This window comes from Vanessa atalanta, chromosome 16 (assembly GCF_905147765.1).
Source record: "Vanessa atalanta chromosome 16, ilVanAtal1.2, whole genome shotgun sequence".
Lineage (NCBI taxonomy): Eukaryota > Metazoa > Arthropoda > Insecta > Lepidoptera > Nymphalidae > Vanessa > Vanessa atalanta.
Genome location: NC_061886.1, coordinates 10,000,001 through 10,023,780, shown reverse-complemented (window position 1 = coordinate 10,023,780; position 23,780 = coordinate 10,000,001). Strand labels below are relative to the sequence as shown.

The window sequence follows — 23,780 nt, the reverse complement described above, 5'->3', positions numbered from 1 at the left end:
TGTTGTTTAGAGTTGTGTTTTTAAGGATATGATTGTTCTAAGAGCGTTTTTAGAAATATATCATCTAAAAGGGTGAACGTAGAGACGACGATTTGTTAAATTAGCCATTTTTCTAATTTCAAATTTAGAAATTGGTTTTTTAGCTAACACAATTCGATAAAAAACTAATAGGTACTACAGAAGTTTCGGTGTTTACTATATAATGTATCCGAAGGAATATACCATCGAGTACATACTATACCAATAGAAATAAATAAATAAAACGCTCTATCTACTTATGGTGCTTTATACATTTAGGTATAATCTATCATGTCTACAAGACTACTAAAACAAAATAAGATCTTGATTATATTTTTTTATATTAACAATGGTTTCGCAAAAATTGGTAGTTTGTAATTGATAACAGCGATACTAACGTTAGTTTTGGTGGTTTTGGAATCAATTAATCATTGGCAAATCAATATTGTCGATTGTGTCGCTGATATAAATAGCTCATGGGGAGCCATCAATACTATCAATAGTACAGTACAGGCACGATACGACAATGGCTAACACCTTAACTATCGGTAGAAAATCGATTGTCTCTCGATAGTTGATGAACGATATGCAACACTAATCCTTAACATCCCAGTCCGCTAATGCGGGTAGTGGTTGCATGTGCTTTTGATTTTATATTTTTTTTGTTGCTTCTTTATAATGTTCCGCACGCTCTATCTGCATTTTGTTTTATAATCTTTGGTGGCAACAAATCGGTTAAGTCATACACACACACACACATCACATATAAGACAATCTGAGGCGCTACCTATCAACAAAATAATGAAACATATTAACAACAATTTATTTATTCATCATCCTCATTATTCTCATTATTTTCATTACTCGTTGCTTGAATGTACTGTTCTGCCCAATAATCAGGTCCTACGTTGAATGCCTGGAAAAGTAAATGTTTTATTAGCTAATAATAAGGATTCATCAATCTTGGTCAGTCACTAGACCCACTGTGAAGTCAATAATAAAATATTATAACAAATTTTTGTATTTACCTCTGACATTTTACTTAGCAGAAATATTTTAGGTATTTCTTCTTCTGCTCGTTGCCCCCACTCAAAAAAGAAAGTATCATTTCTACCCTGTCATAGTGGAAAATATTAATTAAAAAAAAAAAAATCTTAATTTTGTATAGCTAATCATGCTGTATGTTTAAAATTGAAAAAAATGTTCAATATAAGCATAACAAAGTCAAAGATAGTTGCCTCACTTGTAAACAGTAATTAATGACAACCAGCACTGAAGCAGTATAGTGATATAAGGTCTAATTTTGCTCATCAAAAGCAGAAGATACCATAAGGACTCTTCTTCTTTTGGTGAGAAAACCTTGGAATTACCCAAGAGTAGGAAATTTCCTGGATATTATACTCTATCAAATAAGTAATGTTTACACAGTAAAATAAAAAGTTGCAAAAATAATACCAGACTAAGGAAAAAATTGCATTCGGAAAAGTATTAAACAAAAAAATGTACTCATCGGACATTCATATCTACTATATATATAATATTTAGTAGGTATAGTATTTGCATTTCCCATTTTATTTTTATTAAATCTTTTGTTAGAATATTTAATTAATTTTAAATTATAATTATCATGAAATATGTATTTACTTTTATGTATTTTAAATACATCTGTCTGGTGAATGTTTTAATTAAAAGCTTCTTCTTCTCAACATCAAACTCTTTCATCAATTGTGCTTCAGTGAGAAATTTCCACATGTCATCTGTAAAAAAAAAACTTATTTGAGTAACAGAAGGAATTATCCATGGTGGCAACTGGCAGGAGAGTGAAGATGCTGTGAAAATGCTTCGCACTTACCACTTACTGTACCACCAAACATTGGTACAAAAATAAACAACAAAAATGCTATGTTGCAATTTTTAATGGTAAATGAAAGCCAGTGTTATTGCACTAGTTACTAATCATCTTAGATCTCTAATTACAAATGGATTGATGCATAAGGAATTGTTTATATCACTATCAGTTCTATGAGAGAAGATGAACACTAACAATAAGTGACCCATTTCATCACAATCTTCCTAAAATACATAAACACCAGGAATATGAATATGAATTTCGCTATAGGTAGAACAAGGCTTAGAATGTTTCCATAGAACCTTACAATATAGGAGTGAGCAACAGTATTCAAATTTTACAGTTTAATTTTTTTTACTGTAATGATATAAATCAATTGATTTTTCATGCTTTACAGAGACTACAGTAGTAAGCAGGCTTTTATTGGCCTGGGGCAGCTAAGTAGCAAATTTATCCCTGGATCTAATTAGTGTAAATCCATAGAAAACTAATTAAATAATAGTTGGTTATTTTATGTTGATATATAAAAGTAATAGTTCTTTTGTAGTTAATTTTACCTTCTTTAATTGGTGCTCCCGTCATATATATGTGAGTTAAAGCTGCAATTAAGAGTTTTCTGTGTTGTGGGTTATTGTAAGTCGATAACATAGACTTGGTACAAGGTTTATTAAGCACCACTATGTATTGTGATTGTTTTGCATCTACCTGTACAAGTTTATAACCGTAGACCTGAAAAATCATCAATTTCACATTTAGTTCACAATAATGGTACAAATATATCATATTCCTACATTGATTAATGTTTCCAAAAACGAATACTTTCAATCTAAATATTGTTAGTTACGTTACATTATTTAACTTGAATTATTAGTTTAAAGTTCATTTAAAATACTCGCTTTTTTAAAATTAGTATGTATATATTTTTGCGAAAATAACTAGTATAATATAAATATATGATGGTATTATTTTTAGTGTAATATTAGTTACTTACATTTTTCAATACGCTATTAGCATTGGTTATAATATTCTTTATAAGATTACGAGGTGCACCAAAATTGTCTTCTAAATGTTTTCTTATGTCGCAGTGTTTAATAGGTATTTTACTGCCTTCTTGACAAAGTATGTATCTAACGCATTCATTTACAGCTAAATTACTAGGCTGGTTCTCGGTAAAGCTATTTCCTGAACGATTCATTGAAATTGTTAATTTATTCTATAATTTTACTGTTTTTTGGTCAAGTTCAGTTATTATACTTATAATTATTCGTATCTATCCACAAAACGAATATGCACTTTAAAAAGTAGGTACTTAATGAATACACCAACAAATATAAAGAACTAAGAACTCAACTCAAAATCTAAAAAATATGATAATTTAGCACAATATTAATTATGATTATATTAAATGAAAAAGGTTTTTGTATAATGACTACTATATAGTTGTACTAACAGAGAAAAATCAACATAATTTATTGAGTTAATAGAAAACAATTGTGACATTTTAATTTTAATCATATCCATATGTCATAACATTAAAAATGTCGCCAGCTATTGTGACTTCTGCGTACACAATAATGTATCTATGAGGTTTTGTGTTCCGAGTGTAGAAGCTAAGGAGAAGTATCTTTGTGTTGAAAAAATGACCCTCAAAATGTATAAAATTTCGATGGCATAAAGGTGAAATTTGATTACTTAAAATATTCCGCTAACATTCAGTTGAAAAACGGAATAAAAGATGTTACTTTCTTTATAATTTAATTAACAGAGGTATACATTTTAATATCAGGTAATACAGTCTATTCTAATCGATGTAGGAATAATGATAAACAAACCTTTAAGTTACGTATTTCATGCGATATGCTAATAATAATAACTCAGCTATATTGTACAGTAATAAAAGTTCTTATATGATTAATATTATACCTTTTTTATAATACAACATTATTACACTTAACTACTTATAAAAACATCTGTATTTGTAACTTTACTTCCAAAATTCCGATATCAGTTTCGTCGATGTTTAAAATGCCATTTTTACGCAAATCCATAGTGAATATCATAGATTAATCAAGCTCTCGACCAATGATATCACATCAATATGCTGGCAAATGTTTTTTATTTCGCTTTTCTCTTGTTATTGTTGAAAATTGGAATTACTGCTTACAATGGCTAGAGGATTATTCAAGAATGTTAGTAATTACAAGTCTATGAGAAAAAACATCGTCGACGACGTTGACGGTATACCAAGTGAAAGTAATAGACGATAGAAACTATGACGGTCAAGAATAAGTGTTTATAATGTCTATCTACACGTGACCACGTTTTGGCTGTCGATCCAGGGATAATTTGTCTTCGAAATGTAAATCATAGTTATCTAAAAAGCTTTTGGTGAATATTACTTGAATCTGCTTATTTTTATGACCCTTCATGATCATTCAAAATAATAAAATTGTCTATTGAGGTTAAAACAATTCTTAATTAACGACAAATTGTCGATTGCTGGTTAAGTGCTTAACTTTTAACGATACTTCTTTGTGTATTATATAAATATTAATAATTAATGTAATTATAACAAGTTAAGGTTGGAAGTTGTTTGCGCACGGTATAATAATACTTTCGATCATAGCTGTATAAACGTAAATACAGGCACAGAATAAAAATATTATAACGTGCTTTTTACATTTTGCCGGTTTCGACAGCCGGCCGGTTTGTTAATTTGCTTTGCCAGTCCACCCATTAGTCCACTGTCCAGTCTGTGTACAGCTGTCGTGGTGATCGTACGTTCATTGTGCTAGTTACTGTAAAAAATGTAAGTGCTTAAAATACATTTTTCCACATTAGAATTTAATGTAAAAATGTAGTTTATACCGAATATAGTTTTATAAAATGTGCATGGTCTTAATCTTCAAATATTTTAAGGTTCTCGAAATAGAATGTTTGCATACGCTACCGGTTAACGACTACATATTTCCATTTGAGATCCAATTGAATATCAAAAGTAGAAGTTTAATAAATAGCATTTTTTACCCAATCAATTTAATAAAAAAGTAATTTGTACTGTATGAGTGTATATATATTTGCACAATAAAGTATATTGTAACATGACTAACTGAAGTTCATTTAAAATTTTAAATACCCTCGTATTGGAAGTTAATTAAGCATACAGAATACACGTATACTATTACTACTAATTTTCGTCAATTTAAATCATTAAAACTCGCCGATATTAAAACATACAAATAATATCTGTTGAAATTTTTTGTTTCTTTAGTTATAAAATATTCTCGCAAATAATCAGTTAAAGTAATGTTTTATTATCAAAATAAGTAGAAAAATACGGCGCTTAAGATTAATATGTATTTTTTCAATTCCCTAGAAATATGCCGAAAGTCGTTTTTCATTATTTCCCCGTAAAGGCTCTGGGAGAGTCAGCTCGTCTCCTACTTGCGTATGGTGGACAGGAATTCGAAGATAAACGCGTCTCAATGGAAGATTGGCCAGCATACAAACCATGTAAGTAAAAAAAAAAAAACAATAAAATAATATAATAATATATCTATTCCAATAACGTATTCCAATTTTAATTTCATTCATTCCATCGAACGGTTTTGGATCGATCGATGAAAAGATTGAATGCACTGATAAAACCGGCAGAATACTTTTTTTACACACATACATATGACGTCAGTAATCTTATAATGGCTCAATTATTCTCCTTAATATTATTAAGTAAGGTGTTTAAATTCTTAAAATAAAAGAAAATCTTGTTTTCTCATGATACACGCTATCATGATTAAAACTTTCATTTAATTCTTCACCCAAAATGTAAAACTATCGTCTAACTAATATTATAAATGCAAAACAAACGCGGAAGTACGTCATCCGTCTGTTTCTCACTATTTAGATGTAGCTTGGGATTTCATTCCGCGAGTAGAGTTCCTCGGACTAATTAATGAATTTCCTAATGAATATTGCTCATCTATTGTTTTAATTTAAATGAATACCTATATATATATATACAATATTCATAAAATGGCTACATTGGGAAATGTTAGATTTTAAAGGGGTTTTATTTGCTTGTCAGTTTTAATTATACAATACCTACTGACAAAATTTATATTATTATTTATTGAAAATATTTTTTCAGCTATTAGATTAAGATTCGAGGCTTTCAAAGCTAGCCGATTAAAATATATAAATTGTCACTATTTGATTATAAAATATTCTTTATTTATATATAGCCCTTTATGTCCGATTACTTATGTGCAACTTTTAATTAACAATAATTATGTAATAATATCATAATAATGTTTGGCTAAATTTAAATTGGCGGCAACAGCTCGTCCCTCATCAATATGAAACTAACGATATAATACCGAACGATATTAATATAATCCAGATATGTAATAGTGCGAATAACCGATTAATGATTCGATAAGATTTCGTAGTTAGTTTTTTTGATAAATGCCGTCACTTAAGGCGATATCTTTTTTGGATCATGGATAGTCGCCTCGTGTAATGTCACTACACATATTGTATGTAAGAAATGTTTATATCACATTCACGCCATAGACAATGCGGATGCAGATATAATTTCTGTTCGCGCATGTTTAAGGTTTTCACGCATGTTGCCAGTTTAATAAAACCTGCGAGCCAACTAGCTTATACTGACTACGCGGAAAAGCTGCGTTATGATTTGACATCTCGATTCTTCTCTCTCGACAGTCGGGTTTTTACTTTAGGCTATTAAACATAATTATTATCACAAATTAGTAAATACAATATCCAATGCATTTTTTATTAATTTGATACAAAATATGTATCATATAAGTAATGCTGGGCTAAGGCATCTAAGAAGATGGTTTTGTTCTCAAGTGACAGTTTTTCATCTGACAAATGCAGGTTACCTTGAGATGTTTTCCTTCACCTCCAAGCACGAGATAGATTATAAACACACATTTTGCTTGTCTGGTTTTGAAGACACGATCATCGGTTGAGATTCAAGTGTTCTAACCACTGAGACATCTTGGATATGTTTAGTACATGTTAACATAACATTTAGCCATCATTAACATGTTAATTGTTATGAATTACGAAAAAAGAAACAATGGATGGAAATCTTTGAAGTTGAACGAAAAATAAATAATTAAAGGCCAAGCAGTAAATCTTTATTAATAAACGACATGTTTTCTTTTGTATTGACTAACTGAAAAAACTACTAAACCAATGTATTTACTAATATAAATCTTACACTAGAAGATGCAGTGCGTTTTGAAAAAGGCTTAAGTACCAATAATAAAACATGGCAGAAGATCTTGCTTGTAAAAACATATTTTCAATGAAGTTATCACAAGTATTTAATTGTAAAATGTAATCATTTTTATGTATCGATCAACTGTCGTTATACTTCTCATATAACTTGCGGAATTTCAATGGCGATGACGTCACTATAAATACTATGGCCTCGTAAGTTTGTTGAAAATATTTTATAAAACAAACATTCTAGATTAATATACTTTTATCATTAAAGATTATATAATCATTAATTTTTTTATACTTAGTCCTGTACGCTTTCGAAGACCATTAATTCGAATTATTTCATAAGTACTATACACATGTCAGTTAAGGCTTTCTGGAACATTACCGTCAACACGCATTAGCTAGTATTAAGTTAAAAAAAAAAACAAACAGTATGTTCTTTATTACACCCATGTGTCACATTATTACATATATGAAATGGAAATTTACCGCACCATCAGTTACTGTTTTTCACCAACTTAAACATGACAATTTATTGAATACATATTAAAAAGAATATCATTATTATTATTTTCGTACATGAACATCAAACGAATAATAAGTACACGTTGTTTTTATCTACCTATACACATAATTTAATCAAGTAATTTCTAGTCCTTATTTGATATGAGATTTAAATTTATTGACAAGCCAATTTAAATTTTATCTGTGGAATCTTATTAAAGAACTATTTTGCTGTTATCTTAAAAATACAAACCTACTGAAAGCTGAAGCTCAGTGTGTTATAATTAATATTGATAAGGTAGTACGCAGATGGTTGGTTCATTGACCTGTCAATGTGAAGTTTGTCGTGTGTCTTAATACTTCACTTGAGAAACATTTTTACATAATGTTTTTCTTATCAATAGTATGATTCAACGAAGGAAAAATATTTTTTCATATATTTATGAACATAATTGATAACATCAAGTGCTTAAATATATATACAAATATGAATTAAAAATATTTATTGTATACATCTTGACCGCGAAATTCAATACGAAAGTTAATGATGAATTCTCATCGGTATATTATTACATTCTTCGGATAGGTATATTATATATACTAAGTGATTTACTATATATACGTACTGTTAGTAATACATAAATTATCCTTCTACAAGTTCTATAGATGATAAATTCTTACATATAATTCACGAGTTCTACAAGATTTTGTGATTTACTTGCTAATAACTTAATCCATAATATATAAGTATATATTATATTTTATATGAGTTATTATTCCTTAAATATAAAATATGTTCATATCTGAACTACACCGTATAGATATAGGTCAATCGAGTGCTTCAGCAGTTAAATTATCGCTAACAAATAACAGAATTTTATTATTTTCAATCGATTGTAACCAAACAGACACTTTATACTTACTAACAGTATTTAAAACGGGATATTTATAATATTTTTTATTTTGACGTACTGACGTTTGCGGGTAGATGTTGACGGGATTAGAAGTGTCCATATCGGACTACCTCCTTTCTCGTACGTTTGTAACCAATGTTTACCCGCAAACGTCAGTCTCGTGAACAAGGTATTCGTAGATACTGTCGAAATATCGAGCTCCACCAAATAAAAATAAAAAACATGGTAAATATCCCGTTTTAAATACTGTTAGTAATAAAAATAACCATGTTAATTAAAAATCACTTTATACTTTTTACATATTATACTTTATACGTTACTTAAATATTCATATGTATGATTAAGTAAAAATTTCATTAAAATATTCTGAAACATGTGGTGAAATAACTGTTATATTATAAATTTATCTTTAACGATAGTCCAATATAATAGCGAATATTTATCTTTCGAGGAATAACTTTATTTTCCTTATTAATTGATTACACTCGTGAAATGAATTTTACGATAACACAACTACATACTTGTAACTATTCGAAGCAATTTAAAAGCAAGGTTTTATTGCTAAGTGCGATATTTATATGTCCACACGATTGACAAGTGTTTAAATAAATATATATATATATATATATTTCTTGTTATTCCATTTCTTGATTAATATATATTTATTTACAATATAACACGATTCCGCTGAAACTAATTATGTACTTTAATTTTACTTACAATGTTCCGATAACAGTTTTACTGACGTTCAAAACTCCATTTCCTCAAATCCATAACGAAAATAGCATATTATTCAAACCACCCTTGACATCTCGTCAATTCGATGGCAAATTTTGTTTTATTGGCTTTTGTCCTCTTGCGGTTGGAATAGATTATATGTAGAATATGATGAGTGGGTGGCCCCCTTTTCAGACGCGCTTGCCATACATAACAAGCCATAACATCAAGTATATCATGATTTCATCGATCAACTGCCTAGCTGTTCGTGATTTTACAACAAACATACAAAAACAAAAGTATTATAATATAAATAAGATGACAAACAAAAATATTTTAACATATTGTAATTTTTAGCCACTCCATTCGGTCAAATGCCGGTGCTGGAGATCGATGGCAAGCAATACGCTCAGAGTATGGCCATCGCGCGCTACCTCGGACGCAAGTACGGTCTCTCAGGCCAGGACATCGAAGTGGACTTCGAGATCGACCAGAACATCGAGTTTGTGAACGACATACGTGCGAGTAAGACAATATATCATTATTAAATATACGGTAAACCTGTAAATGTTTCATCGCCGCGCTTAGGCTCTTCTTATTTTGAAGAGATGGTTTGAAGTTTATTCCATCACGCTTCGCGAATGGGAAGTTGGTACACATGTTGTAGATTTTCCTTCTACAATTAGAGGTTTCACCACGATACTTTCACCTAGCACGAGAGAATCTATAAGCACAAATTAAACACATGAAAATTCAGAGGTGCGCGCTTCGGTTTGAACACGCAATCTTAGTTGAAGCTTCAGTTGTTTGAAATTACTTAACAAGATTCGATCTTTCTTTATTCGTATTCGCGTAGCAATTAAACATGTATTTGTACTTTTGTATATTTATCACTTGAGTGTAAGGTCGTATGAAGGCGTTACAAAACAAACTTGTTACTGTTATCAGAAGCGGCATCCGTACACTATGAGCCAGATGAGGCGATCAAAGAAAAGAAACACGAGGACTTCGTGAAGAATCAATATCCGTTTTTGATTGGAAAACTCGACGAGATTATCAAGAAGAACAAGGGCCACATTGCTGCTGGAAAGGTGGGTCTTTATTGTATATAGAAAAAATACAGGCTCAAAATTAAAGCGCAGGACATTAAAGATAACTTGAATGTTAAGCCTTATAGCAGTAAGCGATCTATTTCCAACTTTATAATCAAACTTTGTGGCAAAAAAATATTCAACAATTTAACGAGGTAGTGTAAATTCATAAAAAAATAATATTATGATATTTAAATAAATAGTACTACATTAACAAGCTGGCCTTTCTCTGGTTTGGCCATTGTACCATTATATCAGACCAGAATACACACAGATTAAATTCAATTATTAAACATATATTTTATTAATTTAAAAAAATGTATACGCGACTAATACAATGTTTGTTCCGCAGCTCACGTGGGCCGATTTCGTCTTCGCCGGTATGTTTGACTATCTGAAGGTAATGCTTCGCATGCCCGATCTGGAACAAAAGTATCCAAGCTTCAAGCAAGTGATTGACGCGGTATACGCCGACGCCAAAGTGAAGGCTTACAGTGAAAATGTACCCAAGGCAGATGTCAACTTCTAAAATAAAATGCCTATTAAGTAATAGTTAGCACTGAAGTGATAACTATTTCTGTCATGTCGAATTATTTTTAATCACTTGTCGGATCATAGTGGTCGGAGAAATTGACTGCCATTTGGATCACTTCTGATCACCATGATCCTACAACGATTTTGATAAATGAACCAATGTAAAGTAATGCAATATTCTTATTATTAATATTGTATACAATTGCAGATCCTATTTTCATATATTAAATAAAAATATAAGATGTATCTCAACTTCTTAACATAATGTTATATTTTCTCTGTGTTATATATTTTTTAATAAAATTGAAAAATCCAAAACGCATATTTTTATTTATTCATATACTTTTATATGTATGTTTAGCTAAGACATATACTTTGATGAAAATAATGCCAAAATCTGTCTAATAGATTTTTTAGTTATGTAGTTCTCTCAGTGTAGACCAATGTCTCCTCATCTTTACAGTGAATCCTATAACATTTTTTTAAGGCTCCATCGGAGTAATTTTATTGACTTTGAATGGGCGCAGAATGCACTGCACCATCAGAAACAGTCTTGAGAAGGGATTGCATTTCTCAGGGATTGGCCGTAAATAAATAAAAAGTTTATCTTTCAGACAGTATCAAGTCCATATAAACAGATAAAAATTAAACTGAATATAACTTTTTTTTTCACGCCGATATTTGAGTAATTTTACATTTAGTTAGTTATGTAACAGATACAGTTATTTTCAAATTTTAAGGCATAGACATGAAAAACCAAAGCTTGATTACGATTTTTTACTCAATCAAATCAAATCAAAACAATTTTATTCAAGTAAACTTCACAATGAAGCGTTTTTGCATCGTCGATATTTAAATACTTCCACCGTTTCGGAAAGTAGCTTCCAGCGAGAAGAAACGGCAAGAAGCTCGCATAGTTGCTCTTTTCAAATAAACATATTTACAATGCAATTTTTTACAATAGTTAGTGTCCTGTGATGGAATCCGAGCCTAAATCCAGGCGATTTTTTAAATTTAGTCTTGATAAAGTTTTTAAATTTAGTATAATTATGATAAATTGATTATATTTCCCGGTATCTTATTATATATGCGTATACCATTGCCCGAAAACGTTCTCTGTACCGTATGCAAACGGAAAGTAGGGGTTACAAATGTATTCTTATTTCTTGTATTAATAGTACATATGTATATGAGCTTTTATGGAATATTTTTGTATATTCTTCTATATAAACTATATATATATTATCATAAATATATTGAGAAGTGGTCGTTAATACACCTATTTCTTTAAATTTTTCGCGTAATTATGTCCTAGGGCTAATATTGTAAATAGTTCGGATAGTTCTTTTCTGCAGAATAAATACTATTTTAATATCTGCTGCATTACCCATAACAACATTCCATATGACATAAGACTATGAAAATTGCTAAAATAAACTAGTCTAGCAGTACTTATGTCCGTGAGTATCATTCTAACCGGTATGTGGTTCCGATGGTCTCGTACAAAGAATCACTTAGCTCCATTATCAGAAACATTGCATGACCTTGAACTTGGAACGTATTCACGAGATTCCTTGTACAATTGCATCTGTTTTTTGTTGAGTTTATTTGCCATTATTGCTGTAATTATGAAACTATTAGCATTTTGAGCGGTAAACCGCAGACTCACCAGGAGATCTCCGAAAATATATGTCCTTTTGACTTCAAAGTTTGCATAGTTACTCTTTTCGCGTCGTTCACAAATTTAAACTTAAAAGGGAAAAGTGCTTGGGGTAACTTTGTACTAGTTCTACTCGTACAAAGTCAGGACCGGCACTAGTACTTTTTCTTAAATAAAAATACAAGTATATTATTATAAATAAAATATACTGGGTATAAGATAAATTAAAAAAAAATAGGAATCCGAAATACGTAATGTGATGAAAAACGATCGCCTCCTGGCTGTTTCTACTCATATACAATTATGTATATAATTAATTTGACGTAAAAAAAAAGTCCCGCTGAGTTTCTTTCGCCGGTTCTTCTCAGGTCAGGGTGTTTTCTTTTTCCGAACCGGTGGTAGTGTTTAATTTGACCATCAATAAGAAAGTGAATAAAGAAGAGTGAAGATAGAAACTTCTATATTGAATAAAGGAATTTGAGTTTGAGTTTGATGCGTTAGTCGTCGCACATCGTGCCAAAATCTTATAAATTTATATTGTATATAAATAATATCTACCTCATGATTCATAGAAACTAGCTAATAGACTTATTAGCTAGTTTCTATGAATCATGGCATATGCAATTATACATGGCGTGCCTGGTTTCGAATCCTACGCCTAATTGACCCACAATTAGTTCTAATAAGTCTTAGTACATTTTTTTACTAATAGAACCCAAAAACATAAATTATCTTAGAAACTTTTGAAATGTAATTTTTACAAAGCTTGATACAAAATTATTCGATACAATTGATTAGGTACTTAAATTTATAAGAACATTGAATTATAAAATAAATTTTTAGTCTTGATTCGTACTGAGTATTAATCGTACTGAGCTTAGACTTAACAACAAAACCTTTAGATCTTTGGATCATTCGCCGTAAGGTTCGGCCATTACTTATAATACTGATCTGTTATTGTTGGGAATATAACAATTACTAGAAAGTAATAAATTTGTCTATGTCGAGGACTCGGTAGAAATTTTAATAAGACAGGAAATCAATCGTGATAAAAATACAGTTATCAATGTATAACGATATTTTTGACAATTGTTTAAAAGGTTCGCCCTCATTAAATTAAAATTTGTCATTATATGTACAGATAACACTTCGATTTTATTATGATAATGTTATTAAATGTTATTTATCAATTAGTTACAGCTCAGCGTTTCTATAGCATCCTTCCTTTTTTATTAATTCGTATAGAAACTGTGTTGATAAATTGGATCGCCTGCCAAAAATTAGAAGGTATTTTTTTAATTACAAATTTTGTTGCTTATGTTGTTAAAAATCTAGTAATAACGTTAAAACATGTGATGTCCTTGTGGCCTTCACTGGACTTTAAAGTTGGTAATTTTTTTGCCAAGACTATTGGAATTGCTATTGAACGAGGAAATGCTGCTAGTATTCTTGCCATCATTACAATCGCCTTAAATTTGTGGTGTCTATTTTTAGTTTTTTGTGTATATTAAGCTCGTTTTTTTGTGCCTTTATCAATTATTAGTAGGTACTTAAAAAAATTAAATCGAAACCTAATATTTGACCTAGAAAATCATGTTTTCATTTCAGTTCCGTATGTGGTACATTGAGCTTTAATTCTATTTTTTTGACATTGAACGGTATGGTTAACCATTTGAATGATTTTGAAGTGGTTCTTCCTTTTGCATAAATATATCACAACAGAGTCTAAACAAACTTAATACTTAATATATTTTTATGTATGTTATGCGGAGGAATGAGGACCATAAAGGTCGAGCGTGGAAGAGGGTGGATATAGAGGAAAGGAACGACCAAAGAAACGATAGATGGATTGTGTGAAAGACGATATAGCTGGAAAGATCGTTACTTTTGAGATGACGTCAGACAGAGAAGTATGAAAGAAGAAGACATTCTACGCTGACCCCAAATAAAATTAGGATAAGGGCAGGAGGATGATGATGATGATATTTTTATACATAATATATCTATAGGTATTTTTTTCCAATAGCATTTTTATTTTTATTTAGGCAAAGATTGATTCGATATTCTTCACATGATGTAAATGTATTTACATCATAATAAAAATTTATTTACAACATTTTCGTTTTTGGCCATAAATAGGTAAATTCTCGAATCATAGAAGGGATGCGAGTATATATTTTTCTTTCTTGAAACGGGGAGAAATAAATAATCGATTTTTCGATGGAACGGAGATCAAAAATCAATCCTGATTTAACCTTCACAATTAAATAGATGATGATATCAGTATTTCGCACAGATTTAGAATTGATTAAAGTGGTTGTCCTCAAATTATGATGTAAATAAAAAGATACTTGGCCTCAAATTGTTATGTAATTATTTATATTATATTTCACGTGTTCAGTAATAATTCAGACGATCAAATCCATCACATTGTGACATTTGATGCTTATTATTGGTATATTTTATGATAAAGTTGGTAATGAGTTGCCGTTTGGAAAATCGATTATAATACTCGTATCTGATACGCCTTTAAATTTACTATTCACATAACAAAAAAATAATAATATTTTCATTAAAAGTATTTTTGTTTAGCAAAAGAACTGTTTGAATTTATTTTGACTTACGAATGAGTTTCCACTAACTTAAATTTAGTAGTTGTATATACGAAGTATATAAAATATTGTCCTTAATGTCAATATAAATATATATATATATATGTTTCAGCAAAATGCCAAAAACAGTGCTATACTATTTCCCTGCCAAGGCTCTTGGTGAGGCCATCCGCTTACTCCTTGCGTATAGTGGGCAAGACTTCGAAGATCACCGAATAAAGTTTGAGGATTGGGGATCCTTTAAGTCTTGTGAGTGTTTCTACTGGGTTATATTTATATTGATTGATCGTTTAAGATTTGTATGTTGGCCACGCACACATGTACATATAAAGTCAGTCTACGTGAATTGTTTTTTTATAGCAGGGATAGATTCTTTAACGAGTATATTACTCAATTCTAATTGTTAATTGTGCGGCAAACGTACGGATACCGGAACGTAAGTTAAGGTATATATTGAGTGTATGAATATAAATAGCTTACTTTTCAGTCCTTGCAGGTTGAGAACCACATAAGGAACTGTTGTCGTGCCATTATTGTTTGGATAATTAAAACAACATTAAATGCTGAAGCACCTAAGCAGATATGAAATTATTTATCTCGTTAAAAAATATTGTATAAACTGGAATTCGAGATTTATTAACCTAACTCTAAACTAACCGGCAAGTTGAAACAAGTTGTACCCTACGAATCGTTTCTGTATTATCGCCGTGTTTAGATGTGAAAACTTACTGGTTACATTGTATGTATGTGCAAAAATTAATTCATAAAACCAGATGTGGATAAAGCTATGAATATATTGCAATGTGATCTCTGGTTTACTATTCAATGCGGGATTTGTGGTTTATACGAGGCCTAATGAAGTGTCATGACGGCGCCAGTCGGTATGGCTGCCGAGTCGTATAGCAACACACTAAAAAATAGTCGTTATTTATGTTCCTATGTCATTGCCCCGTAAATAAATGTAATATCTTTAATACCCCTTAGTTACCAAATTAATTTTAAAATTAAATGTGTTAACACCTTGTGGAATAAGCACGCATGATAAAGTACGTCTTATCTAATACCTAAATTGTTATTGCTCGAAATTTCGGAGTGTTTTTTATCTTATCACGTTTTTTTCCTACGGCGTTACTACATAGTAAATAGGCTGATTTTTTTTAATAAAATTTAATGGTTTAGCGTTATTTTATACAATATTATCTAATAGGCGGTGAGCGTAACAGTTTACATAAAATATTTTTGTAAACAACTGTTTATTCCGTATTTTAATGACTATCAGAAACCTTCATGAGTGAAGAAAACGTTGATATTATAAAGTCTTCTGGACTAAATTTCGGCTAACGCAATGAATCTGCCAACCAGTCAACATCGCAGAATATATGTTAGTGACTAACAGAGCATAGATGCATTTTAATCTCATCATCAGATAGGACAACGATCCAAAAGGAGATAGACCAGGCGGAGATTCGTGACTTTATCCGAGCCATGAGCCGTGATGCCAAAATATTATCTCTATAAATTGCAAGTCATAGTGAACAAGCATTTAGCCAATCGAATTATGATTCAACATAATATCGTTCTTGTAAACGTTGCAAGATAAGAGTCCAACGTATATACTTATATCATCATTATTCTTAACATAAAAATTATGATGCTTAATGGAAATAAAAAAAATATACATCCGTGGAGACTTAATTTACAAATGTAAAAAAGACTTAAATAATGCTTAAAATAGATGGTATTATTATTGGTGTACTTTATAGTACATCACAAGGTTTAATGAACATTTCTTAAGATGAAATAAAATCATCAGAGAGATAGTCTGAGTATTTTTTAATTCACCTGTTATATTAGATCCTTATTAGATATACTAGTAGTCGCCCATTGGTGAAATCCGGCCGTAATTTATTGCTTACAAAACATTAGATGCGTTAATTCGAAAGATACATACAAAAAAATTAGGCTCAACTAGACGACGCCTTGTCACTAATACTAATAATAACAATATTTAAATAAAAAAAAAACATTGATTTTCATCTTTGACGTGACGTGTATGAACGTAAACTATGAATGTTTCATGTTAAATATTATGTCGAACATGTGTGTAATGTTTATTATTTTAATGTATTTCTAATGCATAAAAAAATATTAGCTTACTCCTTCTTCCCATAAACTTTAATAATGCCAAATGTCTTACACCTCCGTCCGCATCTTTTTGGTAAAAAGGGGTACAAAGCGCACCTATTTTTATGTAGATAAACTGCAGATTTCAAAGTCCCGACTTAAGATCTCAGGTCAGGCCAAAAGTTAAGAAGTTCAATATTTGGAAAACTGTTAATCCACATCCCTGACTCTTTCCAATTGTGCAAAAAGGAATTCAGAGTGCACCAGGAACGGCGAATGCGCTTGGGAACTAGAATATCATCGTACAATACATTAAATGTGTTGCAAATAGAGCACGTAATAGAATAATTGACTAAGTAATGATCGCCAACAATAGTGTACGAAGGCCAAATGGATATGCTTTGTTGCATTACAACCTACGATCAGAGATTTTATTTACAAATTCGTAAAAGTTCTCGTATAGTCTGTATATCAAATTTCATAGCAGATTCTGTCTGCCGATATTAATGCGAATATTATATGACTAAGATATATGAACATTGGCAAATCAGACCAAACTAAAAACGAGAAGACGTTACTTTTTGTAAAACTGAAAAAAAAGCGTGAACCGATGATATATAATAAAATTTTATAAGATTTTACTAGTCCTATAGTCAGAAGTTTCACCCGCTTTAAATGTAGTCTATTAACGTTTAAAGCGTGAATTTTATGTTAGGTTAGGTTCCTTATAGGGTGTAGACACCCGCTACAAACTTTTTTTTTTTACGAAACTTCACTCCTAAGAGCGGGGTCTGAAGTTTGTGTTTTCTAAATTTCGCGCCGGTAAAGCCGTAGGGTTAACTAGTAATATATATGTATATGTGGAGATGATAATTAATTTAAACTTTTCTTCTTTAACGGTTTTATTTCTCTTTGCAATAATTTATGTTACTCTTATTAAACTATTCGATCGTTCACACGTATTTTGGTCTCATCATTGGTCTTTGCTTTTTCACATACACTTTTCCCTTTCTCCATGTATGTATACTCTCTATCCCTCTCACTCTATCTGTAAGTTACTAATTTGAACGACATAATAATATATATTCAACAAGCGTAAAAGTTATAAGCAATATGTCATACCAATTGGGCAAAAATTAAAAATGTTTTTTTTGTTTTGTTTTTTTTTTCAGTGATGCCATTTGGCCAAATGCCCGTACTTGAAATTGATGGAAAAAAATATGCGCAGAGTACAGCCATTGCTCGCTACCTCGGTCAAAAGAACGGGCTCGCTGGAGACAACTTAGAAGAAAGTTTTGAAATCGACCAGAATGTCGAGTTTCTGATTGACATACGTGATGGTAATATTAAATTTATAAATTCGTGATAGTGGCCATCCGGCATCTTGCGGTATCTAAATGTCTGGCTGATATACGTTATTTTTAAACCTATTCAGATTGATAACTTAAATATTAAAATATTTAAGTTGCATAAATGCAAAAAAAAAAAACTTTTGCTTGGTACCACACGGGTTTGTATAATCAAATATTCTAGCGCCAAATAGCTATACTTGGTATTGTTGTGTGGTATCCTCTTACCGTACGGTGGTCCATTTGCCAGTCCACCTACCTATTTAGGCACATAAAAAAAGTTATGAGGCATTGGAGGTCTGTGCCGCTATTTATTAGTATCTATATACTATCTGTTGCTGGTTTCACCAGCGATAAATATTTATTACCCATAAAAGTTTACGGGAGCAAGAAAGACAAGGGTTTAAAGTATAAACAATATATTCTATATTTTAATTTTAAAATATTTGATTATAATTAATAATGACACGACCGAAAAGAAGTTTATGTTCTAATCGAATGATCATTTTGGAGAAATCGTTGCCCAAGACAAACGATCCCAAAGCCTGGAATGACACGATCACTTACATTCCGCTGATTAAGCATTTACTTCAATTGTTTTCATGATTTGAGCTAACATAACTACACTTTTTCATACAATAAGCGACTATCACAAAAAGTTCTTTACAAATAGTGAAAAAATTTAATAATTTTAAAATTCAATTGAGTATTTATGCTTATGTAATTTCATAATCGTTAAACATATAATGTTTTTTCGGTTTAAGTTTAATGAGTTTTGTCTTTCTTTTTTCATTATCAGAGGCAGCGGAAGTCCACTATGAAAAAGATGCAAAATTAAAGGCCACTAAGTATGAGGATAATCTCAAGAACAAATACCCGGCTATGCTCAAAAAACTCGATGAGATCATAAAGCAGAACAAGGGTCACATTGCGGCAGGAAAGGTCAATATAATTATGTTGTTAAAAATTAAGTTTAAAAACTAAAAGTGACCCACTGTTTCCCAAAATCCTCCTCTGTTTTTAGGAGGGGATTTAGAGCTCAACTCACGCTCACGCTGCTATAATGCTTACACACAGCAGATTCTCATCCGAAAATTCTTATTAAAGTTTCCTTATGATAATTACCGAGTACGAGATAAATTATACAAACAAATTAAGCACTATGGATAGCTTGCTCGGGTTTGATTTAAATCATCGGTTAATATTTAGGTATAGCCACTAAATCATTTCGGCACCCAAATTTTATGCATTATGTTTTTTTATTGAACTTTGTAAGCGATTTGTAGTTTTCAAATCTATTAATGGTTTCTTTCGTGGGCAAAACGACCTCATATGCAAAAAATCTTGCAATTGAATGCTTTATAATAATAAAATTTTTCTTATTTCAGCTAACGTGGGGTGATTTCGTTTTCGCCGGTAGTTTCGACTACATGAAGGTTATGCTTCGTATGCCTGATTTAGAAAAAAAATACCCAAGTTTTAAACAAGTCATTGATGCAGTGTACGCTGATGAGAAAGTGAGGACCTACAGCGAGAAGTGCCCAAAAACTGAATTTTAAAATGTATTATACCACAGTGTTCAAATATGGAATATTTGGTGGTTAGGTTTGATCAGAGTTAAGTTCAGTTATTGACTGTATAGATGTAAAAAAAATAGTTTAGATAAATAATTGTTTTCAAATTAATTTTATATCAATGTACTCGAAGTGCATAATTGCCATTAACTATATTATCACCAGCACTAAATATTTGTAGCTCTCAAAGAACAGAACTCAATCAAAAATGTCGGATAGAAATACGTGGACACACAGTTGCAAGATTCGATAAAACATAAGTATAGTTCAGCAAAAAATTGTTAAAAAAGTTGCTTAATACCAGATTAAAAATCAATTTACCTAATTTAATTTTTTAATAGAGATATATTTTTAATCTGTTACGAAATTAAAACTTGTGCCTTAGATTATCCTGTATTATTTAAAAAGTTAAACACTGCCGTCTTTTACATCCTTATTCATTCAACATTTCCCAAGAATAGGATCAATGTTCTTTAGACAGTTCAAGACACAACATCCTACAAGTGCCATTGTATCTGACAACGTATGCTTGTTTGCACTAATTCCACGTATGATAAGAACTGGGGGACAATTCTACTAACTTATAACGGTTACGACTCGTTCCCGATTTTGTTCCGATCCGTTCGAATACCGAATACGTTTGGATTCGATTGAAATAAATTGACAATATGTTAGTGGAATTGATCCTCAGCCTTCTTAGAAATTTTCCTTACCGCGGTTGGACTTTACAAGTACAGTATTTACAAGTACAATGAAGAAGTTTTTGGACAGTGCTGATGATTATTTTACGTCTATGTCACATTAAATTATTTGTTGAAAGGTTACAATATCTATTCAACGGACCTTTACGTTATGGTAACTATTTTAAATACGTGAGCTAACAAAAATAATATTAAAAATATTTGTCGAACTGAGACAACAAAATTTTTTGCTCGATCGTTAAGTTTTCTCTGACGCATCGCATCATGAGTCGCAAAAAACAGAACAAAACTGAAAATGTCAATAGCATCGGAATTGTTAAAAAATGGGTGTTTTTTTCTAGTAATACGACACTTCCTGAATACCCGCATCAAATTGTGACGCATCCATATTTACAATGACAAGCAGTTTTTAAATGTACCACGCCACTAATTAAAGATTAACTCAAGGTCGTTTATATCTGCCACTAAAACGACATGCCTTTATCCTATTAATAATTTTATTGCATTGTACGATTTAAAACAAAAAGTAATTTTTGGTTTGAGAATTGAATATTAAACTTTGTTTGTAAACGATTTGAACCGCATTGAAATCGCGAGGTGAAAATTTTCATAAAAGTTTTCCTCTATAAAACAAGGGAGAAGAGAGAAACGCTTTAGTTCAAAAGTGGGACATTCACAGGCTGTTTTTTTATGGTATATTATGTTGGCGGACGAAGGAATGGTCCACCTTATGGTAAGTGGTCACCATTGCCCATAGACATAAGAAATATTCATCAGTCCTTACATCGCTAATTCGCCACCAATCTTGGGAACTAAGATGTTATGTCCCGTGTGCCTGTAATTACACTGGCTCACTCACCCTACAAACCGGAACACAACAAGACCAATTATTGCTGCGTGGTAGCAGAATATCTGATGAGTATGTGGTACCTACCCAGACGGGTTTGTACAAAATCCTATCACCGAGTTGTTGCTGTTGCTGTTGTCGCAATAATTTATTCGTAAAATGTTTTCATTTGCATCAAAAGATATCATAGCATCAGATTAAATTACAAAATGAAGCAAAATTATGATGAGTTTTTTGTCGAAAATTCAATTCTAAAATAAATACCGTCTATCGATATATTATTTCATATTAAATATCTGTTTCAAGTAACATAATATTTGTAACATTGAAAGTGGGTACATTTGGTAAAAAATCAATTTGATATGTCAAACACAATGTTCCTATATTTCCTACTAGGTTTTTTTCCATAGTTTCGATTTGATTGCATTTATTCTGTACCACAGATGACATTAATGTTAAATATAAAAAAAAAAAAAAACATGATGATAATTTGACTAGTGAAATACGTAACAGACAAACGCCCTTTCGAATTTGTTATATCTATATTAAAATTATAAATGCGAAAATAACTCTGTCTGTCTGATTTAGATGTGGTAAGGAGATAGTTTGTCCCGGGGAAGAAGGGGGTAAAATGAGGGTAGCAGTTTGTGTCTTTACTACAGGTTTAGGTAAGTTATCATCATTGAACGTCAAATAGGTATATCATATCAAACATACTCGTATAAATTTAATTTATTTTGTTGGCATTTAAATTAAAAATGTATCCAAGCGTGTGATTATATTCAAGGACGTCTGAACGAGTGCCATTGTTTGCTATGTTTATTGTTACATAGCATAGCTAGGTCTTACCTAGTAATTATATTTGTTATACGAGGATTCAAATCAACTAAATTATTTACATTGAAGTTGATATTTTTATTAAAATAAGTGAATATTTGATTCGCATGTGGCATATTTTAATACGATATATGAATTGGTTCTTTCCCGGGTTTGAACTTGAAATTTTACTTAGAGCGTGATGCTCTAAGGAAAATGTTCCAACCACTGGGCTGACTCGGTACTTATCCGAATACGGATCATATGTGTTCAAATGAGCAAATGTTTGATTTTCTTAACATTTAATTTAATGATTTAAACTCAGTTTAAATATTGCAATGAAAAAATTGTTTAATGTAAAACGGAGTATTTTTTGCGTATATGAAAGGTGTATTAAACATTCACAGAATACACAATTTATTTATAACTTTACAAGAAATTGCTGTAGAAATGTTTTTGATTCGAGCTTAAAGGAAACAACTCAGATACAGAACATCGCTTCTTAATCTCGTATGTCAGTTCTACTTTGAATATTCTAATCTCGCGTGTCTGTTCCCTTTTGAAAAATATATTTCAGCAGATCGCAAAACAGCAATACTTAGTATCGGAGAGTTTCCGTGTGAAGGGTGAATCAGCTAGTGGAACTACAGGCACAAGGATCGTAACATATTCATTCATCTATACAGATAATAAATATTGACGTAGTGTCTGTTTGTAATATTAAAATAACCGATTTATTCAAAATAAAAAAACATAAATCAATTTTTATTATTTAAAAAATAACGCACGACATATTATTTAATACCTGTGCGGATTTATTCGCATTTATATCAGTTTGTAACAGTCTAATTATTACGGAAATAAAATAAAATGTTATTGCTGGATAATCGGTTCAACAGATACATATATTATATATTATAAACAAACAAATCTTTATTCATAATATTATTATGTACGACTCGGTCCGCACGTTAAAATACTTTTTTTTATTATAATAAAACATGCCTCCTTATAATTAGTCATAGTAAAAGCTCATGTAAATGCTATGTTAATTTTGATATTAATTTTATACACTAAAATAAGGAAGACTCTTGAAATCGGTAGAAGCAACTGTACCAAATCGAGTACCAGGTATGAAAATTAGCATAGACTAATCGCAGTTACGTCCTGGGGGGCAGTTCCACTAACTTATAACGGTTATGACACTTTCC

At 30.9% G+C, this 23,780-nt stretch overlaps 3 protein-coding genes across 3 annotated transcripts; 2 read left to right on the top strand and 1 right to left on the bottom strand.

The window, feature by feature from the left end:
- Positions 1–825: 825 nt before the first annotated feature.
- LOC125069882 (non-structural maintenance of chromosomes element 3 homolog) lies at positions 826–3,392 on the bottom strand. Its single transcript, XM_047679483.1, has 5 exons — positions 2,859–3,392; positions 2,425–2,596; positions 1,663–1,775; positions 1,047–1,133; positions 826–934 (listed from the first exon to the last, which is right to left on the bottom strand). The coding sequence occupies exons 1-5, from the start codon at positions 3,060–3,062 to the stop codon at positions 845–847; spliced, it is 666 nt and encodes a 221-aa protein (XP_047535439.1). The 5' UTR covers positions 3,063–3,392; the 3' UTR covers positions 826–844.
- A 1,141-nt stretch (positions 3,393–4,533) lies between these two features.
- Positions 4,534–11,158, top strand: LOC125070056 (glutathione S-transferase 2-like). Its single transcript, XM_047679732.1, has 5 exons — positions 4,534–4,676; positions 5,244–5,380; positions 9,619–9,786; positions 10,210–10,352; positions 10,705–11,158. The coding sequence occupies exons 2-5, from the start codon at positions 5,248–5,250 to the stop codon at positions 10,879–10,881; spliced, it is 621 nt and encodes a 206-aa protein (XP_047535688.1). The 5' UTR covers positions 4,534–4,676; positions 5,244–5,247; the 3' UTR covers positions 10,882–11,158.
- Positions 11,159–15,274: 4,116 nt separating this feature from the next.
- On the top strand, positions 15,275–20,503 carry LOC125070059 (glutathione S-transferase 2-like). The gene is made up of 4 exons (XM_047679738.1): positions 15,275–15,407; positions 18,455–18,622; positions 19,431–19,573; positions 20,020–20,503. The coding sequence occupies exons 1-4, from the start codon at positions 15,275–15,277 to the stop codon at positions 20,188–20,190; spliced, it is 615 nt and encodes a 204-aa protein (XP_047535694.1). The 3' UTR covers positions 20,191–20,503.
- The last annotated feature ends 3,277 nt before the right edge of the window (positions 20,504–23,780 follow it).

Bases quoted from the DNA above. Each gene is read 5' to 3' on its own strand.
- LOC125069882 (XM_047679483.1), bottom strand. From the start codon at position 3,062: ATGAATCGTTCAGGAAATAGCTTTACCGAGAACCAGCCTAGTAATTTA. The intron at 2,597-2,858 runs GTAAGTAACTAA...ATGATTTTTCAG, and splicing joins CTAATAGCGTATTGAAAAAT to GTCTACGGTTATAAACTTGT. The intron at 1,134-1,662 runs GTAAATACATAT...CCACTATGACAG, and splicing joins TGTATTTAAAATACATAAAA to GGTAGAAATGATACTTTCTT.
- LOC125070056 (XM_047679732.1), top strand. From the start codon at position 5,248: ATGCCGAAAGTCGTTTTTCATTATTTCCCCGTAAAGGCTCTGGGAGAG. The intron at 5,381-9,618 runs GTAAGTAAAAAA...TGTAATTTTTAG, and splicing joins TTGGCCAGCATACAAACCAT to CCACTCCATTCGGTCAAATG. The intron at 9,787-10,209 runs GTAAGACAATAT...TACTGTTATCAG, and splicing joins TGTGAACGACATACGTGCGA to AAGCGGCATCCGTACACTAT.
- LOC125070059 (XM_047679738.1), top strand. From the start codon at position 15,275: ATGCCAAAAACAGTGCTATACTATTTCCCTGCCAAGGCTCTTGGTGAG. The intron at 18,623-19,430 runs GTAATATTAAAT...TTTCATTATCAG, and splicing joins TCTGATTGACATACGTGATG to AGGCAGCGGAAGTCCACTAT. The intron at 19,574-20,019 runs GTCAATATAATT...TTCTTATTTCAG, and splicing joins GTCACATTGCGGCAGGAAAG to CTAACGTGGGGTGATTTCGT.